General features: G+C 40.5%; 2 protein-coding genes across 6 annotated transcripts; both read left to right on the plus strand.

Moving 5' to 3' along the window:
* Nucleotides 1–1,594: 1,594 nt before the first annotated feature.
* LOC105949677 (uncharacterized) lies at nt 1,595–5,989 on the plus strand. 5 transcript variants are annotated; one of them, XM_088824896.1, is made up of 5 exons: nt 1,595–3,725; nt 4,400–4,656; nt 5,128–5,241; nt 5,319–5,460; nt 5,602–5,989. In XM_088824896.1, exon 1 carries the CDS (start codon nt 1,944–1,946, stop codon nt 3,600–3,602), a length of 1,659 nt encoding a protein of 552 aa, XP_088681022.1. In that variant the 5' UTR covers nt 1,595–1,943; the 3' UTR covers nt 3,603–3,725; nt 4,400–4,656; nt 5,128–5,241; nt 5,319–5,460; nt 5,602–5,989. The 5 variants fall into 5 exon arrangements, with proteins under 5 accessions (XP_088681022.1, XP_012828448.2, XP_088681027.1 ...); XM_012972994.2 differs by having other exon boundaries at nt 4,453–4,656; XM_088824901.1 differs by having other exon boundaries at nt 4,453–4,656; nt 5,319–5,420.
* Nucleotides 5,990–14,274: 8,285 nt separating this feature from the next.
* Nucleotides 14,275–17,788, plus strand: LOC105964676 (uncharacterized). The gene is made up of 3 exons (XM_088824931.1): nt 14,275–14,559; nt 14,710–14,743; nt 14,875–17,788. Exon 3 carries the CDS (start codon nt 14,878–14,880, stop codon nt 17,686–17,688), a length of 2,811 nt encoding a protein of 936 aa, XP_088681057.1. The 5' UTR covers nt 14,275–14,559; nt 14,710–14,743; nt 14,875–14,877; the 3' UTR covers nt 17,689–17,788.
* Nucleotides 17,789–26,943: the final 9,155 nt, after the last annotated feature.

Raw genomic sequence — 26,943 nt, forward strand, 5'->3', positions numbered from 1 at the left:
GCCGACGTGAAAAGCGGACCGGTTCACCCTGCAAAACGACAAGCACAATACCCCAAGGCCATAAGTTTTGCTACTTCCCATACTCTTTTCTACTAATTCAGAAGATTCTTGCTTCCTTTCCACGATGGTATTGTTTCATCCTCAGATGCGACAGAAGTTGGTGATCTGGAATGAGCCAAAAGGGACTGGAAATATATCTGATGAAGGAAAAGTGGTAGTAGAGAATTCCATTTTGAATTGGCTTTCTTTTGTTTTTTGGTAAATTACAACTACCTCCTTAAGTTAAAGTGTAATTACAAAAGAAACCTATTATTTTTTAGAATTAAATAAACAAGCCCGGTCTCGATTTGGGTCCTATAACCTCACATGAGATTGTAAAAAGCCCACAAAGTAATAAGTATTAGTGAAATTACAAAGGGAAAAAAAGCCCATGAGTAATAAATATTAGTGAAATTACAAAGGGAAAACAAGCCCACAGGGGTTTATTAGTAAAAAGCCCCAATTTGCGCCTTAGTGAAATTCCTTATGTTTCATATTTTAATTTAGCATAAATTCAAATTTTAAGTGGTATGTCTATATTACTCTCTCTTTCGAACAAATCCGAAAATCCATTATCTTCTCTCTCTCACGCGCTACATGAAATATACGATGCTCGCTTGCTTCTCGTAATCTTTGTCCTTCCGTATCTCGCCGGAGTTGAAGGAAATGCAAATCCGATACCTAGCTCTTTATGTACAGTTGGAACAATTTCCTCGTCTTCCTTCTGCCGTATGTCAATATGTATTTGAAAGACACAATTCTGTTATTCTCCAATTATATTCTTCATATATAAGGAAACGTAGACGTTGAAGTGGGTAAGTTGAAGAGTTAGATCCCCTTTCAGTTCCCCACTTCTCCAAACCGATATAGCACGGTTATGCACGAACGCTGGAAATCACAATTTTTTCCACCGAGGTTCTTACATCTATGGTGATTGTTTCTATTGATTATGGTAGCAACAACGAATCTTGTTCATTATGAAAATAGACATTAAATTTCAACGGGCCTAGGCGCTCGATTGACTGTTCACATGACCTATTCACATTGGACCCGCCCAAAAGATTTGAATCTAAGAAAAAGGTGAACATATATTTATACAATAAAAAACGATTAACTTTTATCCAACTAATAAAATAGCATGTTCTTATTACTAATAAAATTATATTTGTGGGATTTTTAGCATATCCAATTAAATTATAGTAATTAACCCATAGTGAGTAGTAATCTATCCATATTCTAGGTTTTCTTTTTTCTCCTAAAAAAGTGAGTACAACACTATGACAAATGTGTTCAATGAATTATTAATTGTTTTTAAGTTTGTTAATCCATAATTTGGTAATACATAATATTTTTCTTTCATTTACCAAAAACATAAAGAAATTATTGATTAAGGTGAAATAAATAAATAAATAATAATAATAATAATAATAATAATAATAATAATAATAATAATAATAATATTATTATTATTATTATTAATATTATTAATATTATTATTATTATTATTATTATTATTATTATTATTATTATTATTATTTTGTTAAGCCTCTCTCTATGGCATTGTGCCCCAAGAGAAACAAACCTGAGTGTAGTACTGTGTGTTTTGTTGGGGTGACCATTTTCGCCGGACGCCCTCAACCCTAATTCATCTCCATCGCCAAACCCTTCCCCCAAACCCCCCCACAAGATTCACACGAACACAACACAAATCTCAATCAAACCCCCATTCGATAATCTTCCACATTCTTCTCAATCATCGAAAACCCCCAACCCATTTTTCCCAATCCGCCGCGATTTCATTCCGGCGAAAATGGCATGAAGACGGCGGCGCCGCTCACCAATTCATTCCAGCTCGATTCATTATCATCCGCCGCTAATCAGTCTTCGATAACTGATTGACAATAATGCAATTTTGGGCTCCGAGGGTTCCCATTTCCAAGGTTTTCCTCGCATCTCTCTTCCATGGTCGCTCCTCCCTCGTAGAATCATCGTCGCCGCCGTCGCCTTCTTCTCCTTCGTCCACTCTCTGGTTCGTCAAAGTCGTCTGCACTCTCTGCATTCGCCGCTCACCTTCTCTCGCTTTCGTCGAAACCGATTATTTCCGGGTGAATTTGAATCCCTCTGTAGCTTTCGCCGTAGTGTATCACATAAACAGTAGATTCAATAACCCCGATTTAGCTTTCACCTTCTTCCATTGCTCGAGGCTCCGTTTGAATCTAATTCACCTCGAGCCCACTTTCGATTTGCTCTTGAGATCCCTCTGCCAAATGGGGCGCCACGATTCAGCTGAATTAGTCTACCAATACATGAAATCTGATGGTTTTTTGCCCGATACCTCGGTTTTGGATTTCGTTGTTTCGTCATTCGCCAATGCTGGAAAATTTAGGATCGCCGAAGAAATTTTGATCGCACGAGCTGAGTACTGTAACGAAAAAGACGAAATAGTTAGTTCTTTTGTATATAACAACTTCTTGAGCATGCTGACGAATAAAAACCGCATTGACGACGCAGTTTTATTTTTTAAATCGCACATACTGAGGCTAAAAAGCTTTTGCCCCGATACGTGTAGCTTTAACATAGTGATGCGCGGTTTGTGCCGCGCGAGTAAAGTCGACAAGGCTTTCGAGTTTTTCGATGTTATGAGGAGTTTTAGCTGTAGTCCCGATCTTGTCACCTACAACACTCTTATTAACGGGTTGTGTAGAGTCGGCAATGTGGATAGAGCAGAGGATTTATTAAGAGAAATTAAAGCACAATCAGAGTTTTCAGCCGATGTTGTGACTTACACATCGGTTATTTCCGGATATTGCAAATTAGGTAAAACAGATGCTGCAGCATTTCTTTTCGAAGAAATGATTAATAATGGGATTAGACCGAATTTGTTTACTTTTAACGCTATTATTGATGGCTTCGGTAAAAAGGGTGAGGTGGCTTCGGCATCGAAGATGTATGCAAGAATGATCGCCACTGGATTCCGACCCGATGTTGTCACATTCACCTCTCTAATTGACGGTCATTGCAGATGTGGAGATTTAGGACAAGGGATTCATCTCTTGAACGAAATGAACGAGAAAAGGGTTTCTCCTAACGTGTTTACTTTCTCCGTTTTGATCAGTGCTCTGTGCAAAGAGAACAGATTGAATGAGGCCCGTGATTTGTTGAATCAGTTGAAGTGGAGGGAAGATATTGTACCCCCGCCGTTTGTTTACAACCCTTTAATTGACGGGTACTGTAAGGCTGGCAACGTAGACGAGGCGAATGCGATAGTAGCGGAAATGGAGGCGAAAGGATGCGTGCACGATAAGATGACTTTCACCATTCTCATTTTGGGGCACTGTATGAAAGGGAGAATGTTTGAAGCTATAGGAATGTATAACAAGATGTTGTCTGTGGGTTGTGTGCCTGATAATATTACGATGAGTTCTTTGATATCTTGCCTTAGAAAGGCCGGGATGGCGCGTGAGGCGAATGAAATAGAGCAGAAGGCATTGTTTAGTGTTTCGTCGTCGTCGAAGAGAAGCAATCCCGTTAGGAATAATATGAATGTGACGGTGGCTGTTTAGTTGGAAAAGAATTTGTCTCTTGCTATGTGCTTGATTTGAACTTAGTGGTTGTGTATAAGGCCCTTCCATCAGAAAAAATTCTATTGAGCAAATCATTGGATTGATGAGCCAGCCAAATTTGAGGTAATTAGTTTTTCGACCTTTCTTTTTATTGCATCCTTCTTTGTTGATGTTTTCTAATATTTATTATGTCTAGCTTAAGCGTGCGAAGATATTTTGTCTCTATTGTGCGGCTCATATATGTGAAAGGAGTAGGATCACGAGAATTGGATAAGAAGTTGTGATACAGTAATTGAATCATACAGGACGAAAACCAGAATCTTCAATAATGAACATTTGGTGCATTTACAGTTTATTTTTTCGTTTTCTGGTAATTTAATCCCTTCATTTTTTTCTTGATGAAACCCCAGTGTGTGTGTGTGTGTGTGTGTGTGTGTGTGTGTGTGTGTGTGTGTGTGTGAATCGAAAAGTTTTGTTTCTATTTCCTAACATGAGCTGTAAAAGCATTTGTCTCTGTAGTATGTGATGTGGTTTGTAATTTATCTTACATAAACGTAGCACTTTCACAACTGTTACCACATTATGTATCGATTCAAACATGTGCTAGTTGAACATAGATAGGAGTATATTTTATGTCTCATTATAAGGCACCCTTGTATACACACACACACACGCACGCACGCACGCACACACACGCACACACACACACACACACACACACACACACACACACACACATATCTTATATTTTCTTTTTTCTCTTTCTGCAATAAAATTTATTTCTGCCACAAAATTAGCTCTCAGAAAAGTGAAAGGTGTCTCTTATTCAACCTCTCTCCACTGATGACAGATGCCGTCTCCTGAGTGGATACTGTGTTACCACTGAAGGTGCCCTCATTTTCAATGCAATGGAGGAGAAATGCTAAATTGAAAAACAGAAAAAGAAAAACAAAAATAGAATTATTTGCTGAAGAGGCTCTAACTAATGCAGATGTTTTACAATTATCCCACGAAAATTGTCCGACTTTATTTTGCTGGCAAAATCAACACAAGTGTAAGTGCTTCTTTTCATTCTAACAGGGTTAGTGCATTGATTTTCTTCACATTGCCATACACTAAACTGTTTGTATTTATCAAAATGTCTTTATTAAGACAGCTTCTATATCGGGTTTGATTATGAGGGTTTTTTTGTATGTATTTAATAAACACGGTTTCTAAGTTGCGAGGAGTTTTAAAAAAAGAGAACGATTGTTGCTCTAGAGACTAGAAATAATGTTAAGAAACTTCATTCAGAATCTATTAGTAAGCTTTGTTGCCATTGATGCTAATCATTTTGACGAGTATGGTTACAAATTACAATCTCTGCTTCACTTTTTTCGTTATTATTCACATTCCTTCAAAACTAAGTATAAAGTCTGTTAATTTCGTGCAGAATGAGTTGATTTATTGGTTTTCTTATCCACCAATTTACGATAGTTTTATTTTGGTTAGGTTCTGTAGTTTTATTATTCTCATTTTGTTGCAGTTGGCATAAAATTAATTTTGGGGAATTAAATGATCTACTCGCCTGGATTGCGGTGCCTCAATTCAGTGGCTTCTTTTCTCCACTAAATGTGATAAAGAGTTATTATGCTGTGAGGTTTTCTTCAACTCTCTACTCATACTTTAAAAGAACAATTATTGGACCATCTTTCTGATTTTTTTCTCTATCTGCAGATGTTATATCTGCTCTCTCGTCACTGGTGATTGTGGCGGCTCTAATGGGTTTGACCTGTTGGGTTTCGGTTCTGGGCGGGTCGGCCCATTTTTCTTATTCGGGTGGGTCCCGTTGTGCATTGTTCGTTCTTCATTTCAACCGGTGGGTTATTAAAAGTTATCCGATTATGTCACTTCTGGCTATTACTTAGCATCAAGTTTTCATGCATTATATATATTTAACTCAAGGATGCTTTATTTTTCCCACACTAATTAATCTTTTCATCCTGTTCGTTCGTTGCAGGCTAGGCGCACGTGTAAATTCTTGTATGAAAAGTATAGTCGTATCTAATCCAATTTTGCTGAAATTTTACTTGGAGCATTTTTTATGAGTCCAAGAAATGAGGTGATTTTTTGCTGAACATTTTTTCTCGTCTGGCTTCCAATTGAAACTTGGTTCCTTTCTGGTTCCTAGTTTATATCGACAGTTACTTCTCTTTTTTCGTAGTTCCGGAAATATTGGAACATTATAGCAAAGCCCGACTCGAGAAAATATTACTAATAGCGTTCTTACATTCTTCGATATGGATTACTTGGTAAGATTTTGCAGACTTTGGGGTTTAAATCCAAATTCAATGAGTTACTTGTGGATTTGCATATATGAACCATTTATAGATTTTCTTGAAACGCAAGTATAGATTTTCTTGGTTCCAAAGTCCATTTAGTGACGCAATAAATTGAAGTGGATCAAGCAAAATCTTTTCTTTTTTTGTTCTTTTTTCTCAAAAGTAAAAATCAAATTCAACTAAAAACTAAGAGAAAAATAGATTACATTTGGAGAAAAGGAAATAGAATGAAGTAGATATCGAAAAAGAACTCACGTTCACATTCATTTTGTACGACAATAGTATTGTTTAAATATAATTTCGAGTACCCGATCGGATTTTCGTGTCGTTTCAACTACGTAGATACTTTTTAGAAGTTATAAAAATATTTTAATTTTTAAAACAAGATGATATTGTGTTTGTAGTACATGAAATTTTCTAAATATATCATACATTCATATAATTTATTATTCTAAATCAAAATTATCTTAATAAACTATTTGACTTGCTTTTGTAATTGTATCAAGAAATTATTTAAAGCAAAAAACAATTTCCGAAAAGTTGCACATTTCAAAAATCATAGTTTGTTTGTTTTTTAGATACATCTCTAACAAAATAAAAATTATATTAAAAAATAAATTATATTTGTCAAATTGTACAATAGCAATGGATTGACTAATTGTGGTGGTCCATAGTGAGTTAAAGACCCAAAATAGTCAGTGGGCTCTACACAAGTCTACGTTACAACATACAATTGAATTTCTAATTTTATTTATTTTTTAATTTTTTTTTATTTTTTTTAAATTTCAATTCCTACTTGAATCAGGAGACGGACTTGCGTATTAAGTCTTAAATTAAGGCGGTGATTTTAATGTTTTATTACCAACAATACAAAATTACCATTTTCTCCTCTCAACACGTGGCGCCGGTAAAGCTTTTCAGGAGGGTAAAATTGTCATTTTAAATAAAGAACAAGAATAGATTACTTTGTCATAAAATTCCTGATTAATTAATTAATTAATTAATTAATTTCCATTTTCCCGATCAGACGTCTTCTATAAATATACGTCCAAGTCAGGAAAAAATAAAAAAAATGAATTGAGAAAATAATTACGAAGAACCCAGATGATGGAAGAAGAATCCACACTCACGAAGCACGAGATGGACGCCGTTTGGCAGTGATGATGCTAAAATATAGCTCACCTAGGGTGATGTAGAAAACGAACTGGGAGAGCAAAGCAGATCAGTAGCTTGACAACTTGATGATCCTGAGGTACCTGCGAAATGAACAAACGTGAACTACGCCGGGGGTTGATCCGGCGGAAACCCCTCCGACGCTCAAGTCAGACGTGCTGATCATAGAAATAGTCCAGAGAATACAGTTGATAGTATTGCTCAGTTAATAGGACGTACCTTAATAAAATGAGTAAAACCTCTATTTATATGTCGTTTATTGGGTTGGGTTTGCTTTGTTGGGCCCAAACCTTACTTGAAGGTGTTTGGGCCTCGGTGATATTGGTCTTCAATATTGGGCTCGTGGCCCAGTAGGTAAATAACTTGTAGGCCCATTGGGTTGGCCCAATTAGGCATATCATTAAGCCCCCCACTCTCGAGTCGATGTGGGGGCCATGTCGAAATGGGTTCTCAATCGTGTCGAGAGTGAAAATTGTAGTGTTTGTTCTTTGGCATATGGCCTGATGGTGTGCGAAAATGCATTGGAGCGTGTGTCGGAGGGGCGTGAATGCGCATTGGCGCGTAGCGCGACTAAGTTGTCGCTATGTAAGTTATTTGAGTCGTCGGTGTTGTCCCGCGACGATGTAGTAGCGAATTGTCTCCTCGTGGGAGTTGTCTCGTCGCGGGGTAATATAGTTGATCGAGTTATCTCCTCGTGGGAGTTGTTTCGCGATAATGTGGTAGCACGGATCAAGTAATCTCCTCGTGGGAGTTGTCTCGTCATGGGATAATAGAGTTGATCGAGTTATCTCCTCGTGGGAGTTGTCTCGTGATAATGTAGTAGCACGGAGCTAGTATTCTCCTCGTGGGAGTTGTTATTTATCGACATTGTCAATGTTTTGACGCGTTGCTTGTATGTGTTTACATATAGCCTTGTGCGTGATGTACTTGAGGAGGGGATCAGGCTCTCAAGAGTTTTTTTTATGGGGATCGTGCCCCTTGTTAGACCTCGTGGGTCGTAAGTATGTTTGGACCGTGGCCACGTTTTAATGAAGGACCCATCGAAAACAAGTAGATAAATTTTGAGTAATCAAGCTGGCCAGGCTATATAGATTCTCATAATATCTCTAAGTGTTTCTAGGGTTGTAATCGTGCTAACTTGAGCTTGCGATTATGTAGTGCATTGCGAGCGAGTTGTATCTTCAAGAGAGTTGTCTTGCAGCGAAGTTGTAGGAGCATTGGATGATGCGCGATTTAGGCGCGTGTGGATTGAGGTTGCTTTGAGCGAGTTGTCTCCTCGTGGGAGTTGTTTCGCAGCGAGTCTTATTATCGAGCGAGGTGGTTGCACGTGGGAGTTGCCTTGCAACGGATTTATAGTATCGAGCGAGTTAGCTCCTCGTGGGAGTTGTCCCGCTGCGGGTTGGGGTACCGAGCGAGTTGGCTCCTCGTGGGAGTAATCTCGCTGCGGGTCATAGGATGGAGCGAGTGGTCTCCTCGTAGGAGTTATCTCGCTGCGGGTTCGTAGGACCGAGCGAGTTGGCTCCTCGTGGGAGTTTCCTCGCTGCGGGTCGTAGGATGGAGCGAGTGGTCTCCTCATAGGAGTTATCTCGCTGTGGGTTCGTAGGACCGAGCGAGTTGGCTCCTCGTGGGAGTTTCCTCGCTGCGGGTCGTAGGATGGAGCGAGTGGTCTCCTCGTAGGAGTTATCTCGCTGTGGGTTCGTAGGACCGAGCGAGTTGGCTCATCGTGGGAGTTTCCTCGCTGCGGGTCGTAGGATGGAGCGAGTGGACTCCTCGTGGGAGTTGTCTCGCTGTAGTTTTGAGACTAGATGGGGTTAGCTCCTCGTGGGAGTTGTCCCACAACGGGCTATAGGACGCAGTGAATGGTCTCCTCGTGGGAGTTATCTCGCTATGGTTTCGTAGATCCGAGGGAGTTGGCTCCTCGTGGGAGTTGTCTCGCTGCGGGTTGTAGGACGGAGCGAGTTATCTCCTCGTGGGAGTTGTCTCGCTACGGGTTGTAGTTCCGAGCGAGTTGGATCCTCGTGGGAGTTGTCTCGCAACGAGTGTGTAGGGCCGAGCGAGTTTGCTCATCGTGGGAGTTATCTCGCTATGGCGTTGAGACCCGAGGGAGTTGGCTCCTCGTGGGAGTTGTCTCGCAACGGGTTATAGGACAGAGCGAGTAGTCTCCTCGTGGGAGTTAACTCGCTATGGTTTCGTAGGGAGTTGGCTCCTCGTGGGAGTTGTCTCGCAAGCCCCCCACTCTCGAGACGATGTGGGAGCCAAGTCTCGTATTGAGAGTAGATCGGTGCTGTTGTCTTGCGTTAATCGTTGGCATGGGGTGGAGAAATAATTTTTTTTTTATTTTCCATTTGATAACGAACGTATTTAGTAGGTGCGTTAAAGAGCTCGCGGAATGTGATGGAGCGTGTTGAAATTCTCGAGCGATTTGGAGAAGCGAGTCAAAATCTACGCGCAATTTGGTGGAGGACGGTGAAAGTTGAGCGCGATTTGATGGGAGCACGCAGTCCAAGGCTCCTTGGAAAGCGCGCGCGCGCGCTCCAATAATTTTTTTTTTTTTTTTTTTTCTGACGCTGACGCAGGCGCGCGTCAGCGCGCGCGCGTCAGGCGCGTGTCGTCCACGCGCGCGTGCGGTGCACGCGCGCCTCTTCTCCTTTTTTTTTTTTTTTTTTTTTTTTTTTTTGCTGAAGCGCGCGTGCTGTGCACGCGCGCGCGTCACGCGTGTTTGCCACGCGCGCGTGCGGTGCACGCGCGCCTCTTCTACCTTTTTTTTTTTTTTTTTTTTTTTTTTTTTTTGCGCTTTTGCTGACGCGCGCGCGCGCCTCCTTTCCTCTCCTTTTTTTTTTTTGTTTTTCTTTTTTCTTCTAATTCTTCTTCTTTCTTCTTTCTTTCTTCTTCTAATTCTTCTTCTTTTACTCTCTTTTTTTCTTGTTCTTGTATTTTTTCATCTTCTTTTTTCTTCTTCTTCTTTTTCATCTTCTTCTTTTTTCTTCTTCTTCTTTTTCATCTTCTTCTTTTTTCTTCTTCTTCTTTTTTCTTCTTCTTTTTTTTTTTTTTTCTTTTTTCATCTTCTTCTGGGGTCTCGCGTGCGCGATTTTACCCTTTTTTTTTTTTTACGTGGTTGATGTTCACCCCATTGGGGATGTTCTATTTTTTGAGTAGGGAGATTATTCTCGTTCCTTGAGATGGGATGTGCACCCCCTTGGGGATGTTCTATTTTTTGAGTAGGGAGATTATCCTCGTTCCTTGAGATGGGATGTGCACCCCCTTGGGGATGTTCTATTTTTTGAGTAGGGAGATATCCTCGTTCCTTGAGATGGATGTGCACCCCCATGGGGATGTTCTATTTTTTTTTTTTTTTTTTTTTTTTTTTTTTAGTAGGGAGATTATACTCGTCTCTTGAGATGTGATGTGAACCCACTTGGGGTTGAAAGGTAAGGACGATGCTCAACCTTGGGATGGGGATAACTGCCCACTGTAGGATGAGGCGCTCTAGGTGGATGCGCACGGTTATGCTATTGGTTCGCGCGTGTGCGTCAGACCATTTTTCTGTTTTTGAAGTAGGGACGTGAAACACTTGATGGGATGTGAAACCCCTTGGGGTTGAAAGGTAAGTGGATGTACCACCCTTGAGACGAGATGCCCAACTTTAGGATGGGATAGCCCCCATTTAGGATGAGGCGATCACAAACCACTGGGGTGAGATGCCCAACCTTGGCGATATATGGTGCCACTGATTCAGTGGCAATACGAGTTCAATCTTCCGTGATCATACGCTGAAGGTCTTCTTCGGTTATCTGAACCGTTCGAGAAATAAGTAGAAATTGATCATGTTAGGACCCAGTGGGGCCTCACGAGGAGGAGCGTTGGCTCCTGCTATGACAAATGAAATGTTTTGGGGACGATGTGAACCCCCAGGGAGTCGATCACCCTTGGCGAACGAAATATTTTGGGGGCAGATGTAAGCCCCCAGGGAGTCGATAACCCTTGGCGAACGAAATATTTTGGGGGCAGATGTAGGCCCCCAGGGAGTCGATAACCCTTGGCGAACGAAATATTTTTGGGGCGATGTAAGCCCCAGGGAGTCGATAACCTTTGGCGAGCGAAATATTTTGGGGGCAGATGTAATCCCCCAGGGAGTCGATAACCCTTGGCGAAAGAAATATTTTGGGGGCGATGTAAGCCCCCATGGAGTCGATGGCGGTGGTGCCATAGGTGGCTCCACATGTGGAGCAAGTGCTGGTATCGCGTTGGGAGCATCTGCTCCCATCGTGGCGATATATTGGGTCACGGCCTCTGTGACAGCGCGAGTTGAAGCTTCTGCTATCATGCGTTGAAGCGCATCCTCGGTTATTTGAACCATTCGAGGAGCAGGGAGTGGTGGATCGGCGAGTGGTGGGTCCCGAGGGGGGATCACCTGAACCTCGCGAGGCGGATCCATGGGATGTGGAGGAGGTGGCAAGCCAGAGCCTCCACGAGGTGGGAGGTCGTTAGCTGTGTCATTTTCTCTCAGAGCAGACGCCTCAGGAGGATCTTGTTGGCTACGTGATCTGGTTTGCATCGTTCCCACAGACGGCGCCAAAATGATGATGCTAAAATATAGCTCACCTAGGGTGATGTAGAAAACGAACTGGGAGAGCAAAGCAGATCAGTAGCTTGACAACTTGATGATCCTGAGGTACCTGCGAAATGAACAAACGTGAACTACGCCGGGGGTTGATCCGGCGGAAACCCCTCCGACGCTCAAGTCAGACGTGCTGATCATAGAAATAGTCCAGAGAATACAGTTGATAGTATTGCTCAGTTAATAGGACGTACCTTAATAAAATGAGTAAAACCTCTATTTATATGTCGTTTATTGGGTTGGGTTTGCTTTGTTGGGCCCAAACCTTACTTGAAGGTGTTTGGGCCTCGGTGATATTGGTCTTCAATATTGGGCTCGTGGCCCAGTAGGTAAATAACTTGTAGGCCCATTGGGTTGGCCCAATTAGGCATATCAGGCAGCTAATCCAACTCCGCCGCAGTTCCGCCGACGATTCTCCGGCAGTTCGCCCAAATTTCGCGGCGGAGAAAGAGAACAACATTCGAGCCGCGGCGGCGGCGGAAGCATCACCGGCGTCCGCCTTAATTATTGATGAAGAGAAGTTCTCCGACGAGGAGTTCGAGGCTTTGCCGAGAAGAAAGAGAAAGTATGGATCGCTTGTCGAAATCTACAAAAGGACTCGCCCTAATTTGAACAACAACAACAAGAAGAAACCCAGGTTTTGAAATCAATTTAGGGTTCTAATTAATTTCTGGATAATCCATCTAATTAATTTTGTACATATAGATTTGTTATAACTTTTATGCTTATAAATTATATCTATGCAATTTAGTATTACTGGTTTCTAATTAATTACAGTCTTTTCTTTAAAATCTTCTCTTGTATTTACCCATATTGGTTATATAATATGGTTTTAGTTTTTTTGTGCCAAGCTTTGGTTTCGGGCTTAAGAAAGCACACACAGACACACATGTGTGTCCGCGGTGTGTGTGTGTGTGTCCATGGCTGTAATACAGCAATTATCTTCCCCAACTTATTGTAATATATGCATGTATGTATATATATATATATATATATATATACATGCATATATAGTATAACAATAGACTCATGAAATGAAAGAACACTACGTACATTTTGATAAAATAGGAATTCAGCAGTAATATATATATAAATGAAGAACAATGTTATGATCTCTCACGAATATATATAATTTTATGTATATATAATATTAGTTTTGTAGCTCTTGTTAAATCCCGGAAATTTCAAATATACCGGATCGACTATATATGTGTAAACCACAAATTTCGAGCTTATAAATAAATAAACCGGAAATAAGGTACAAAATAGAGTTTTATTGATTTAACTAAAAAATTGGGTTACAATCTCTATTTAAAGTCCCCTGATTCTTCTCCTCGAGAGTGGTAATCTTGGAATTTTTTAATATCCGAGGTGTAATCGCCCTTTGATCTCCTCCAAATATTAATTAATAAATTAATAACGTTAATTCGGGGGTTTCGTAACTTATCCTCGAATCAAACGTTAAAGCTTTAAACAACGTGCAACGAACACCTTTGTAAGATTTGATGGAATTAATGCTTTCGATTTCTTCCGCCAGGGGTTTGTACTTCAATAACGTTAATTCGAGAATTTTGTGTATAATCTCGAATTAAAAGTATATTTATTGAAGAACGTGTAACAAACCCCTTAGTATGCTCCGGTGGATTTTAGTGCTTGATCCTCCGAATGTGTGCTTTCGGATTTCAATAACGTTAATTCGAGGGTTTTATACCGTAATCCCGAATTAAGCGCTATGATTCGTATATTTCTACGACGAACGCCTTGAATGCCGCCTAGAACACCGTAGAACTTTTATGAATTCGTAGAGAGCATTTGTATATTCTCTCTTGTAATTCTTGAACTCCTCGTAATTGTGTTTTAAGCTTCTACAAATGACCCCTATTTATACTTGTAGGGTGAAGACTTTTCCATACTTACTTGACGAGGTGGCAAATTATGATTGGCCCTTCATGATTTGATTAGTATTAATTCCATCAATAAAGATATGGTTATTAATACAAAATATATATTTATTTCCTTCTATAATAACCTAGATATGATTTTGGTTACTAAAAGAAATAAAACATAAAAGTATAAATTTAATTAGGAGTTAATTAACTCCTTGAGATTAAATCAATACATTTTGACACAATATGCATATACGTGTCATCATTTATTATTATTATTATTTTTTTTATTTTTTTTATTTTTTATATGTCTACAAATGCCCCCTCGAGACTTGTTCACGACAATGGAGTGAATAAGTCACGACATAATTTAATTGGACTTGCAAACGTGTCTACGGGCTTTCGGTCTTTACATGCGGACTTATAGCTCGTACACAGACATTAAGAATCGAGGCCCAACAACTCTTCTATTTTTATTTATATTTCAATAGAAAAATTAGACCTCAATCTTGGACTTATTTATTTATTATTATATTTTTTAAGCAAACCGAATTATGGTATTTCACGTGCTTGTGCTCCCACAAGGGAATAAGAATATTTTAATACCATCTAGTTTCCTTCTCTTTTTTTTTTGATGAGCAGAACCTCTGCTTCCTTTCGTTCACTTTTCTTTTTTTCTTTTTTTTTTTTTTTTTTTTTTTTTTTTTTTTTTTTTTTTTTTTAAAGTGCTACTTCTTCGATCACGAAATTCCCATAGGAACGAGATTTCCTTCCGTATATCCAATTTTGAGGGAGATAGTATTTCCATCGAGGACGAGTACTTCCATCGACGATGTTCGACTGCAACTATAAAAGGGTGCTCAAGACCCTACACCGACTCATAGAAATTCCAGAATATTCATCCTCCGCTTTTTTTTTTTTTTTTATTGTTATCTCGATTTTGTTCGAGACTTGAACTGGTAAGGGTTTCGAATGTTAACATCGACAATAACTCTTCCATTCTTATACTGCTCACCAGGTGTTCGTTAATATGCCCCAGAGAAAGAATTATATCTTCTCTACCTTGTAATCTCCTTTTGCCCTTTAACCCATCTATATTTTTTTTGTAGGTACAATATTCAAGGTTTCACCAGGAAGGCTTGAGTAAGTTCCAGAATTTGTAGATATTCAGAACAGTAGGTATATGTTCATAACACCCCTTTTTTTTTTTCTCTTTTTTTTTTTTTTTTTTTTTTTAACTTATTTGTCCCCTCCGTTCGGACTTCGGCATGCAGGTCATGGTGTACTTTAAAGACACACGTTCCCCCCTCGGTGTCGAACAGTTGGTGGTACTTGACGACGAACGCCAACCACTAGATAAAGGCACTACTCTGGTGGTTCACACTCCTTTAATCGGTAAATATCCAATGCAATGGCCTCGATTGACCAGTACGTATAATATAAACGAATGGACGCACGAAGTCTCTTTGAGCAAAACTCTGAAGGTGTGGACCTTACAAACGTCCCATCACAAATATTCGGATGAAATCGTTCATTTGCCGACGCTGGGCCACAACATCATCAAGGGCAAGGCTATGTGGGGAGAGTCTCTTCAGTTTACCGGTGAATTTCACTACACACCAGGGTATTGGGAATGGACTGAAGATGTACTTAGCAGGTGCGAGAGTAAGTTAATTAGCGCGCAACTATATGACGCGGTGTATGCGTCCTTGTTTACATATGATCGAAATTCCGAGATCATTAAGGCATTTTGTGAAGCCTGGTGCCCGACGACAAATACTCTTTTGACGTCTCTTGGTGAACTATCCTTGTCATTATGGGATTTAAATACTCTCGCAGGTCTTCCTTTGACCGGACTTCTTTACGACGAGGTTATTCCTTGTGCCGAAGAGCTTTGTGGCATTGATGCAACCGGATCTAGGTATCTGCCTCGTACTTGCAAACATTTGCTCTATGTTTACCATTTACTTCGAAAGAAAGCTGACGATAACTCCCAAGTCTCAATTGAGAAATGGATCAAATTTTGGTCTAAGAAGCAACTGAAGTATCATCAGCCTCCTCTTCGTAAGGAGAGAAAAAAAGTTCGTCCAAAATCTACGCATAATCCTCTTGGCAGCTTTGATGCTCACGATGAATGGGATACATCGGAGAGAGAGTTATTTTCGAAGCTCAAAATTGGCAATGATTTGAGAACTGAAACGTATTTATCAGCATTTCTCGCTTGCTGGCTCTGCACTTTTGTTCTTCCGACTGATAACCCCGACACAATACGTCCGTCTACTTTCAAGATGGCTAGCCTGATGGCGAGTGGCCGTAAAGTAGGTTTGGCTGTCCCGGTCTTAGCGAGCATATACAAGGGTTTAAATAAAATCTCAAATTCTCCGAGGCCAACTCGCGTAAGTTCCCCATTTCCCATCCACTTTGTCTATGGCTGGTTGGCACATTATTTCAAAACTCACTATCCGGTTTGGCAAGGAGTGCGTGGCCCTAAAATGACGACTTACTCTGGCGAGGGTGGTGCGAAATATTATGACTCGAAAGAAGCACGCAAACGGATTCACAAAGGAGATTTTGCATCTTGGACTTGTACTATGATCACCAAAAGCAAAGATTTTTTGTATGTTGATAATGCCAACGGTGACGAGTTAGAACAAAATTATTTCATTGCGATGCGTTCGAACTATCTCCCTCTGCGTCGAGGCGAGGAATTTATTATCGAGCCTTACAGTCCACATCGATTTAGTCGTCAGTTTGGCTACTACCAGGATGTCCCCGGTGTTCTTGTGCGAGATATACGCAGAGTTTCTTTAGAAGAAGGACTCCGACATTGGCGTTTATGCATTTTATCTAAATCCATGTCTAGAGCGTGGTTTTCTTCTATGCCTCCGAATGCGAAACGATTTACCTCCGAAGACTACAAAAAATGGTGGACTAATACCTTTGGTAGCTATCTTGATAATAATATCGCGAAGCTGATTAATGTGGACGAGAACAAGCCTGTGTCGAAAGAAAAACTTTCCGAGATAGAAGAGAGTTTACCAACTCCATCTGACGTGGCAGCCCGAACTACAACACCTCTTGCAGGAAGCAAAATTAATTCTCGCCCATTGGAAGAAAGTGGTAGTAGTAATGTAGACCGTCATTGGAAGCGATCGAAGAAGGATCCTCGACCTTCAGAACTTGGACATATCGATAATGCAGTCACCAGCCCTCTGCAGACAGTGGATACTCATGTTAATGAGGTAACTATTTTTTTTTTTTTTTTTTTTTTTTTTTTTTTTTGTATAAGCTCATATTTTCTCGTGCAGTTAGAAAATGAGGCCATGAACGTTGTCGATGTCGATGGGTCACAAGATAGTCCAAAGTCAATGATAGGTCCCAACTCGATTACGGCAACTGTTTCGGTTGAAGCATTGACACGTAGACCTCCATCTGAAGTGGCCATCGCTGCACAAAGGCCACGTCCTGCTGCTGTTTCCGTATTTGAAGGCGAAAAATTCGTTCTTACTCACGAGAAGGAGTTTCTTCGAAAATTGTGGGGGGATCTTCGCATCAAGATAGTCAATACCCCCGTCGAGTTCATTTCATCTATTCAAGATAATGTGGAAATCGTGCTCCAATCAATGAAGCGCTTTAGTGATTTTGATATTACTCACGTGGAGGGATTAGTGAAAACATTATTCGAAAATGCGGCAGCCTATGATGAAGCAAGGTCTATGTCGTCAGAGAAAGCACCTGAAGAACTTCTTGCACGACAACTTCAAGTGGTTAAAGATCGTCTTCTTGGCGCTCAAACTAAAGAGAACAAAGAAAACGCTCAAGTTCGAGCCACAAAAAATGAATTGGAGGGCATCCAAAAGCAGCTACACGCGTTGAAAGGACAAAAGAAGAAGTTGTCGTCATCACTGAAGCGACAACAAGAATCTCTTAACTGTGTCCATGCTGAAGTTTGCGGAATCATGGAAGAGATCACTGCCATTGAGAACACTTCTCCGTTGAGCCATGACATGATTGAGAATGTGAAGATTTCAATGGAGCATTTGGAGGCCACCAAGGAAGAATTGAAGACTTTAGATCCTTTCGCCTGAGTCTAGGATTTTTTTTTTTTTTTTTTTTTTTTTTTTTTTTTTTTTTTTTTTTTACGAACATTGTTATGCTCGAGATTACGTAATAAAAAAAATCTTTCTATCTTGCAGATTTTGTTATTATTATATTTATTTTGTGCGCATAAGATGACTTTCAACGAGAGATCATGCTTGATTTCACGAAACAACTATATCTTCCGTTTATGCTCGTAATCAAACAAATTATAACATAGCTCGAGCAAATGATTTGGAACAATTTTTTTTTTTTCGGTTTGACTGAACTTAGAATATGGGTCTAAGCTGCCTACGTACCCTTCTAAAAGGGATCAAGTCACAACGTAGTTCAAGTGAACAACTAAGAACATTTTTTTTTTTTTTTTTTTTTTTTTTTTTTTTTTTGGTTTGACTGAACTTAGAATATGGGTCTAAGCTGCCTACGTACCCTTCTAAAAGGGATCAAGTCATAACGTAGTTCAAGTGAACAACTAAGAACATTTTTTTTTTTTTTTTTTTTTTTTTTTTTTTTTTGGTTTGACTGAACTTAGAATATGGGTCTAAGCTGCCTACGTACCCTTCTAAAAGGGATCAAGTCATAACGTAGTTCAAGTGAACATGCAACATCAATTCACCATGTTCTTTTCCTCGAAGGTAGATGTTCCTTCAAGGGTAGTAACGCTTCAAGAATTTGCCATTTATGGGGCCAATTCGCAATCCATCATTGTCCACCAGCTTGTAGGCACCGCTCGTGTAAGCTTCCTTCACCACATAGGGGCCGTCCCATTTTGACGTGAATTTGTTCCCCATTCGTTGGGTGAGGGTAATTGGCCTTCTTACTGCGAGAACCAGATCCCCGACTTGAAATGATCGAGGGCGGACCTTTTTGTTGAACGCTTTAGACATGCGGGCTTGATAGCATTCAAGCTGTTGCTGAGCTTCCAATCTCTTCTCATCTAACGCCTCCAATTCTTCAAGTCTAAGACGAGCATTATCTTCGGCGGTTAGTCCCTCTTGTACGGCAATACGAAGTGAAGGTATTTGGCTTTCAAGTGGAAGGATAGCTTCTACCCCATAAACCAAGGAGTACGGAGTGGCTTGAGTGGCAGTCCGATATGTCGTCCTATACGCCCATAGAGCTTCCCCAACCCTCTCGTGCCAATCCTTCTTTGACTTTGAAACTACTTTCTTCAAAAGATTGCACAAAGTTTTGTTGAACGCCTCCGCTAGACCATTTGCAGCCGCATTATACATTGAAGAGTTATGTTGCTTAAACCCGAATTGCACACATAACTTATCCATCAACTTATTGTAAAACGGCCGCCCATTATCGGTAACGATGTATCGAGGTATTCCATATCTAAAGATAAGATGGGAACGAATGAATTCGACCACTGTTTCTTTCTTTACTTCCTTCAAAGGAACTGCCTCTGCCCATTTGGAAAAGTAGTCAGTAGCTGCCAATATATAAGCGTGACCCCCAGACGATTTAGGAGAAATAGGTCCCACGACGTCAAGACCCCACGAATCAAATGGCCATGAAGCAACTGTAGGATGTAAGGGCTCCGGAGGTTGGTGTCTAAAGTTCGCATGTAATTGACAAGCTTCGCATCTTCTTGCATAATCCAAGCAATCTTTGACCATTGTAGGCCAATAATAGCCCATTCTTTTAATTTTGAAGTGTAGCTTCGGACCTGACTGATGAGCACCACAAACCCCGGAATGTGCTTCCATCATTGCTTCAGTTGTCTCTTCACCGTGCAAACATCGTTGGTAATTGCCTTCGAATGACCGCCGATAAAGCGTATCCTTGTAAAGGATGAAACGAGGCGCTCTTTTTCTAACTTCTGTCTTATGACGAATTTCCTCGGGTAACTCTCCATTTTTCAAGTAGTTGATCAATGGTTTTCTCCAATCTTGATCATTACTAATTGAAATTGATGTAGCGTTAGCGTCTTCATGACTGACTTCAACGAACGATGGTATGATCCAACGATTACACACAGGAACACTTGTTGTTTCTCCTTCCGACAGAGCTAAAATGGTTGCTAGGTTAGCTAGCGCATCAGCCATCCTATTATCTTTTCTCGGAATATGATTCAACACGATCCTCTCAAACTTCGCCACCAAGTCCGAAGCGTGTCGACAAAAAGGAATGAGGTCCTCTTTCCTAACTTCGTATACTTTCAAGAGTTGATTGATAACCAATTTCGAGTCACCATAAACTTCAATCTCCGTAATTTTCATTTCTAAAGCCATTTCAAGGCCAATGATCAAAGCTTGATACTCGGCCACATTATTGGAGCAGAGCTCACCCAGTACCACCGAGTATGTCAAAACTTGTTTCTCGGGTGACACGAAAACAACTCCTGCCCCCGATCCATCAGACCGGGCGGCCCCGTCAAAGAACATTTCCCACGCCGGAAGAACTTCGGTAAAGAAAATGCTTTCATCAGGAAAGTCATCGGACAGTTCCCATTCCGCTGGAATAGGATGGTCGGCTAGAAAATTAGCTAGCGCCTGCCCTTTAACAGACTTTTGAGGCACATACATGATCTCGTATTGATTGAACATGATAGACCACTTTGCCAATCTTCCAGATAACACTGGCTTTGACATCACAAATTTGACCGGGTCTGCACGTGAGATGAGTCGTATGGAGTATGCTTCAAAGTAATGCCTCAATTTCTTAATCGCGTAGAACAATGCCAAGCAAATCTTTTCCACCGGGGAATATTTTAACTCATTCTCCGTTAGAGTTCTACTCAAGTAATACAAGGCGCACTCTTTGCCGCTTTCATTTTCTTGCGCCATAAGAGCACCAACAGACCTTTCCTGAGCTGCTATGTATAATATGAGTGGCTTTTCGGGTACAGGAGCCCCTAGGACAGGCGGATTTAATAAGTACTTCTTTATGCTTTCAAAAGCATTTTGACACCCTTTGTCCCATTCGAAAGGTGCATCTTTCTTCATGAGGTGATTGAATGGTTGACATCTTCCAGCGAGATTTGATATAAACCTTCTTATGAATGCAAGATTACCTTGTAAACTCCTCAACCCTTTCAAATTTCTAGGCGCGGGCATCTTTTGAATAGCATCTATTTTAGAGGGGTCAACCTCTATACCACGATGACGGACTATGAAGCCAAGAAACTTGCCGGAAGAGACACCAAAAGCGCACTTAAGAGGGTTCATCTTTAAGTTGTATTTTCTCAAGCGTTCGAATACAATCCGGAGGTCTCCCAAATGGTCATCTCTCTTCTTTGTTTTGACAACGAGGTCATCAACATAACACTCCACTCTTTTGTGTAGCATGTCGTCAAATATGTTTTGCATGGCACGCTGGTAGGTGGCTCCTGCATTCTTTAGTCCAAAAGGCATCACTTTGTAACAATAAATTCCTTTTGGTGTGCGGAATGCTGTGTATTCTTCATCTTGAGGAGCCATTCTAATTTGGTTGTAACCGGAAGAGCCATCCATGAAAGACAATGCTTCATGTCCAGTTGTAGCATCAACCATGAGTTCGATGATAGGTAATGGGAAATCATCTTTAGGACAAGCCTTGTTCAAGTCTCGAAAATCAACACATACACGTATCTGACCATTCTTTTTTTTGACGGGTACAATGCTAGAAATCCAAGTCGGGTACTTGACTTCTCTGATAAATCCAGCTTCTATTAACTTGTTGACCTCGGACTCAATTCGAGGTATTAATTCGGAACGAAGTATTCGTTGTGATTGCTTCACTGGACGCGCTCCATTTCTTATACCAAGGTGATGGATTGCAATTTTGGGGTCCAACCCGGGCATTTCTTTGTACGTCCATGCAAAGACATCTTTGTATTCACTTAAAACCTCAAGATATTGTTGTTCCTCTTCAAGACTCAAAAGCGCACTTACGAATATTGGACGATGGTCTTCCATTGTGCCTAGGTTTAATTCCTTCAACTCATCAACGGTGGCTTGCCCCCCATCCTCAAGTTGTAGAGGCGCTTCTGGTATTTCATCTTCGGAAACTTCTTCGTGGTCATCAACAATACTTGCATAATGAGTGCTGACCGTGACTTCGACTTCGTGTCCATTTTGATCGCCATTTTCTTCAGAAGCATGGTGCTTGATGATGCGCTGTTTCACTTTTACTGCTCCATTCATGGCAATGACTAGGAGCGGCTGATTATTTTCATGCGTTCGAAGTGTTTGGCGGCCTTGAAATTCATCCATGGATTCGAACACATGTATCTCATCCTCGCGAACCCTCTTCCCTTGTTGGTTTCGATTTTGCTCTCCAAGTCGTGAGAATACAGAACGATCCTTCACATATAGTCTATCATGAACAGTCGAAGTGTTATTCGAAGGGCCAAGTCTTTCAAAGACGGAAGATCGGATAATAGGTGCACTGATTCTGTCAAAAACAGAGACACGATCCCCACTTTTCTTTTGATTTTTCTTGTTCACGACACTAATGCATTGGACACCAACACATTTCTCTTTATTTCCTATACGTATCCTAACCGGTTGTTGAGGAATAAATCCCAAACCAGTCTTAGGTTGATCGACGTGGAATCCTTGCCTTCTTAAAGCTCGTTGCGCATCATTGAGTCCATGTATCTTTTCCCCAGTTAACTCAGGTTTTAATTCACCTAGACGAGATGGATTAGAGAAGTTGTAACCGGATTTCTCCAAGAGATTGTATGATTTCGGGTCGTATGTCTCGCTAGCCTGTTGATGTTGGAGTGTAACACGAGACATCTTCTCTTCAGCCAATGGGCTTAAGCCAGTAATGGGAATGATCAATTCCTTCTTCACGAGTTGGCAATTGCCTACCTCAATATCTTTTGGTCGTTCTTGTCCATTTTCCAATAGTGTAGTGCATTTACTGAACACAACCCGCCTTTCTTGGTGCGATCGAGGAACGTATCGAAACACTGGCAAACTCAACTTCTCGCTAGACTTATGATTTTTGTTTTTCGGAGTTTCAACTGAAGTTGCAAATTCTTCGGACTTTTCGAAATTGATCCCTGTTGGCACAAGTTCGAGACAATTTTCATTAACGGACGGATATGTTGGGGTTTCCAACGCCAACATTTCGTGCGTCAAGCTCGACTCCAAATATAGTTTAGCGTCCGCAAAGTGTGACTCCGCCTCAGTGAATGGCTTCGCATTAGCATTGACTTTTATTATTTCTGCATTCCTCGAGTATTTGAAGCATTGATGAAGGGTGGATGGAACTATTCCATTTTCATGGATCCATGGCCTTCCCATTAACAAGTGATAAGACGTCCTTGCGTCGATCACATGGAATAGTGTACTCGACGTTAATTCTCCAATGGTGAGGTCCAAACGGACCATCCCAATAGCTCGTTGCCCTTCTTGGTTGAACCCTTGAATAGTCAGACGACTGCGAGACAAATCCTCGACTGCAATTCCCAATTGCTTCATAGTAGATTTTGGCAATATACTGACCGCGGAGCCGCCATCGATAAGTATGCGGTCAATCTTCTGCTCACGTATGAATCCCGAAACAAATAATGGTCGATTATGAGGTCTTGACCCTAGTAACAGGTCGTCATCCGCGAAAGTCATAGCCGCACAACAAGGGATATATATCCGAGTCCCGTTCTCATCTGAAGTGGTGTATTCTCTCTCATTTTCTGGTAAGAAGAATTCCTTTGGAAAGAACTCTTGCAAAGTCACAGGTTTAGGAACTGTATCCCTAAGAGATTTCTTTGAAGGACCACTACTCGGCTTAGAGTCTCTGTTTGACTTGATGCGATGAACGTACTTAGCTAGATGTGGTTTCCGTGATGGCAATACATGAAATTTGTCAACACATCTCCTTTGTCTCTGCCGAGGTGTCACGAGAATCCATTCCCCCTCATCTTCTATAGCGGAATCTTCACTACACACGACTTCTTCCTCAGAAAATAAAGCCTTTATCAATTGAGGTTCCAGACTTCCAAATTGAAATGCGGAAACTTTTTTCATAGTTGTGGAGAAATCATTTCGCGTATTCCATGCGGGACATATGTTGCTTGAGAGTGGAGTGGCACTTGCAACATTTGAGTTGACAACATCTTCAGTGTCTATTATTATTTTGCCATCCCTTGCAAGTCCCATGATCTTTTCCTTCACCACGAAACACTTTTCTATGGGATGACCAACCACTCGATGATATTTACAATACTTTGGATCGTCCATTTTTCCCACCTCATCTGGGCGCTTTGGCTCCGGCAACTCAATTAATTTTCTTGTTAGCAGCTCATCAAAGATGTGCGAGACGTCGGAGTCTGGAAATGGGTACTCTTTCTCTTGCATTTCTTTCAACGTAGGTCGGCGTCTATCACTTGCCATTCGCTGCTCCCCAGCTTTCTCGTTCTTATCCTTAGAAGGGATTTTCACACCAATTGTTTTAATTGCCATTGATTCCTTTGTGGAGGGTCTACTGAACTTATCGTTTCTCTTAAAATCTTTCTTTTCTCCTTTTTGACCATCCATTGGGGAGATACTCTTATGATTCGCAATGCTCAACTCCATATCATGGGCACGGGTAGCCAATTCTTCAAAATTTCGGGGTTTAATTCCTTGTAAGATGTAGAGAAGTCCCCAATGCATTCCTTGGATGCACATTTCGATTGCCGACACTTCTGACAGCTTATCCTTGCAATTCAAACTCAGCGCACGCCAACGGTTAATGTAGTCGACAACTGGTTCATCTTTCCATTGTTTTGCATTAGTAAGTTCTATCATGCTGACCGTACGCCGGGTGCTGTAGAAGCGGTTCAAAAACTCACATTCCATCTCATCCCAACTATCAACGGATTCAGGCTCTAGGTCAACGTACCAGTCAAAAGCATTGCCTTTAAGTGATCTCACGAATTGCTTCACCAAGAGATCTCCGTATGTTCCTGCGTTGTTGCAGGTTTCTATGAAATGGGCAATATGTTGCTTCGGATTGCCCTTCCCGTCGAACTGTTGGAGTTTTGGGGGTTGATATCCCATCGGCATTCTCAATGCATCAACTCTCTTGGTGTATGGCTTCGAATACATGAGCGAACTTTGAGATGCTCCGCCATATTGCGCTTTAATAGTGTTAGCAATCATTTCTTGCAATTGTTGGACAGAGAGTGTGGCAATAGACGTCGCGGAGTGAGGGGTTTTTTTCATGAGATCGTGGACGGCTTCTGTCTCTTTTTCTTTTTCAATCCGACGGGAAGAAGACTCATTATGAGGGCTATATTCCCCAACATTCGTCTGCTCTAACTTGTCCATTAATTGAGCAATCTGCAAGTCCTTGTCCTCAACTATTTTCTGAAGATTAGCTACTGTTTGGGACATTTGAGCCAATTGCTCATCAACTGTAGTCGCATCGACCACCATAGCAGGTAGAGTGGTAAAGGCATGTGACTTGGAATCAATCTCCGTCGGACTTGATGAATTAGACCCATCGGGCGAAGAACCAAAGATTTTGCCTCCGGCAGATGATTGATTAACATTGACTTCAATGTCGGTAATCTTTTGAAGCAAATGAGTTTGATTCCTCTTCGGAGCCATCGAACAAAAATAACTTCGACTTGACGTAGGAGAAAGAGATGAGAGGTAGAGAAGGTCCCACTGGGCGTGCCAATTTGTAAACCACAAATTTCGAGCTTATAAATAAATAAACCGGAAATAAGGTACAAAATAGAGTTTTATTGATTTAACTAAAAAATTGGGTTACAATCTCTATTTAAAGTCCCCTGATTCTTCTCCTCGAGAGTGGTAATCTTGGAATTTTTTAATATCCGAGGTGTAATCGCCCTTTGATCTCCTCCAAATATTAATTAATAAATTAATAACGTTAATTCGGGGGTTTCGTAACTTATCCTCGAATCAAACGTTAAAGCTTTAAACAACGTGCAACGAACACCTTTGTAAGATTTGATGGAATTAATGCTTTCGATTTCTTCCGCCAGGGGTTTGTACTTCAATAACGTTAATTCGAGAATTTTGTGTATAATCTCGAATTAAAAGTATATTTATTGAAGAACGTGTAACAAACCCCTTAGTATGCTCCGGTGGATTTTAGTGCTTGATCCTCCGAATGTGTGCTTTCGGATTTCAATAACGTTAATTCGAGGGTTTTATACCGTAATCCCGAATTAAGCGCTATGATTCGTATATTTCTACGACGAACGCCTTGAATGCCGCCTAGAACACCGTAGAACTTTTATGAATTCGTAGAGAGCATTTGTATATTCTCTCTTGTAATTCTTGAACTCCTCGTAATTGTGTTTTAAGCTTCTACAAATGACCCCTATTTATACTTGTAGGGTGAAGACTTTTCCATACTTACTTGACGAGGTGGCAAATTATGATTGGCCCTTCATGATTTGATTAGTATTAATTCCATCAATAAAGATATGGTTATTAATACAAAATATATATTTATTTCCTTCTATAATAACCTAGATATGATTTTGGTTACTAAAAGAAATAAAACATAAAAGTATAAATTTAATTAGGAGTTAATTAACTCCTTGAGATTAAATCAATACATTTTGACACAATATGCATATACGTGTCATCATTTATTATTATTATTATTTTTTTTATTTTTTTTATTTTTTTTATTTTTTATATGTCTACAATATGCAGATGTGTACACAAACTAATGCACGTGTGTGTGTATGTGACTTGTGAATGAAGTGCGATCAAAATGAAATCGATATACTAACCGCGATAAATTATTTAAACACAAAAACAAACAAACAATCAACATTTTTTGTACAAGCATATTTTTAATCGAATATATGAAATTTGTGATCATTAAACCGCTAGCGGACACAATCTGCATAGGGGTGTGAGCTAGCCGGTCGAGCTCGAGGAAAAGGGGCAGGGCAAGAGAAGACGGTCACAAAATTGAAAAAAAATCGGACTACATATATAGGAGTGGAAAGGGAGGGAAATTAAACCCTAGGTTAAAAAGTTTGTGAAGATCGAGACGCCTTTGCCTCTGCAAAACTCACGTGATTAAGACACCGTGCAACGAAATATTAAGTTTATGTAAACTCAAATCATTTTTCTTGGGGGTAAAGTGAATATGATTATAAGTTGAGGGGGCAAAGTGCTATTTACCCTAATAAATGCTTCTCTTTTATTTTGTTCTTGCTTCATTTTATGTACTAATGTCTAATGCTAAGACATGGATTTATACGTTACATATAGCAGATATTATTAACAATGCATGCATGCATGCATGCATTGCATAATTGGTGATAATCAATA

The sequence above is a fragment of the Erythranthe guttata genome, chromosome 2, assembly GCF_056151865.1.
Source record: "Erythranthe guttata isolate IM_541 chromosome 2, IM_541, whole genome shotgun sequence".
In the NCBI taxonomy this organism is placed as follows: domain Eukaryota; kingdom Viridiplantae; phylum Streptophyta; class Magnoliopsida; order Lamiales; family Phrymaceae; genus Erythranthe; species Erythranthe guttata.

Coding starts and splice junctions, on each gene's coding strand:
- LOC105949677 (XM_088824896.1), top strand. CDS start 1,944: ATGCAATTTTGGGCTCCGAGGGTTCCCATTTCCAAGGTTTTCCTCGCA.
- LOC105964676 (XM_088824931.1), top strand. CDS start 14,878: ATGGTGTACTTTAAAGACACACGTTCCCCCCTCGGTGTCGAACAGTTG.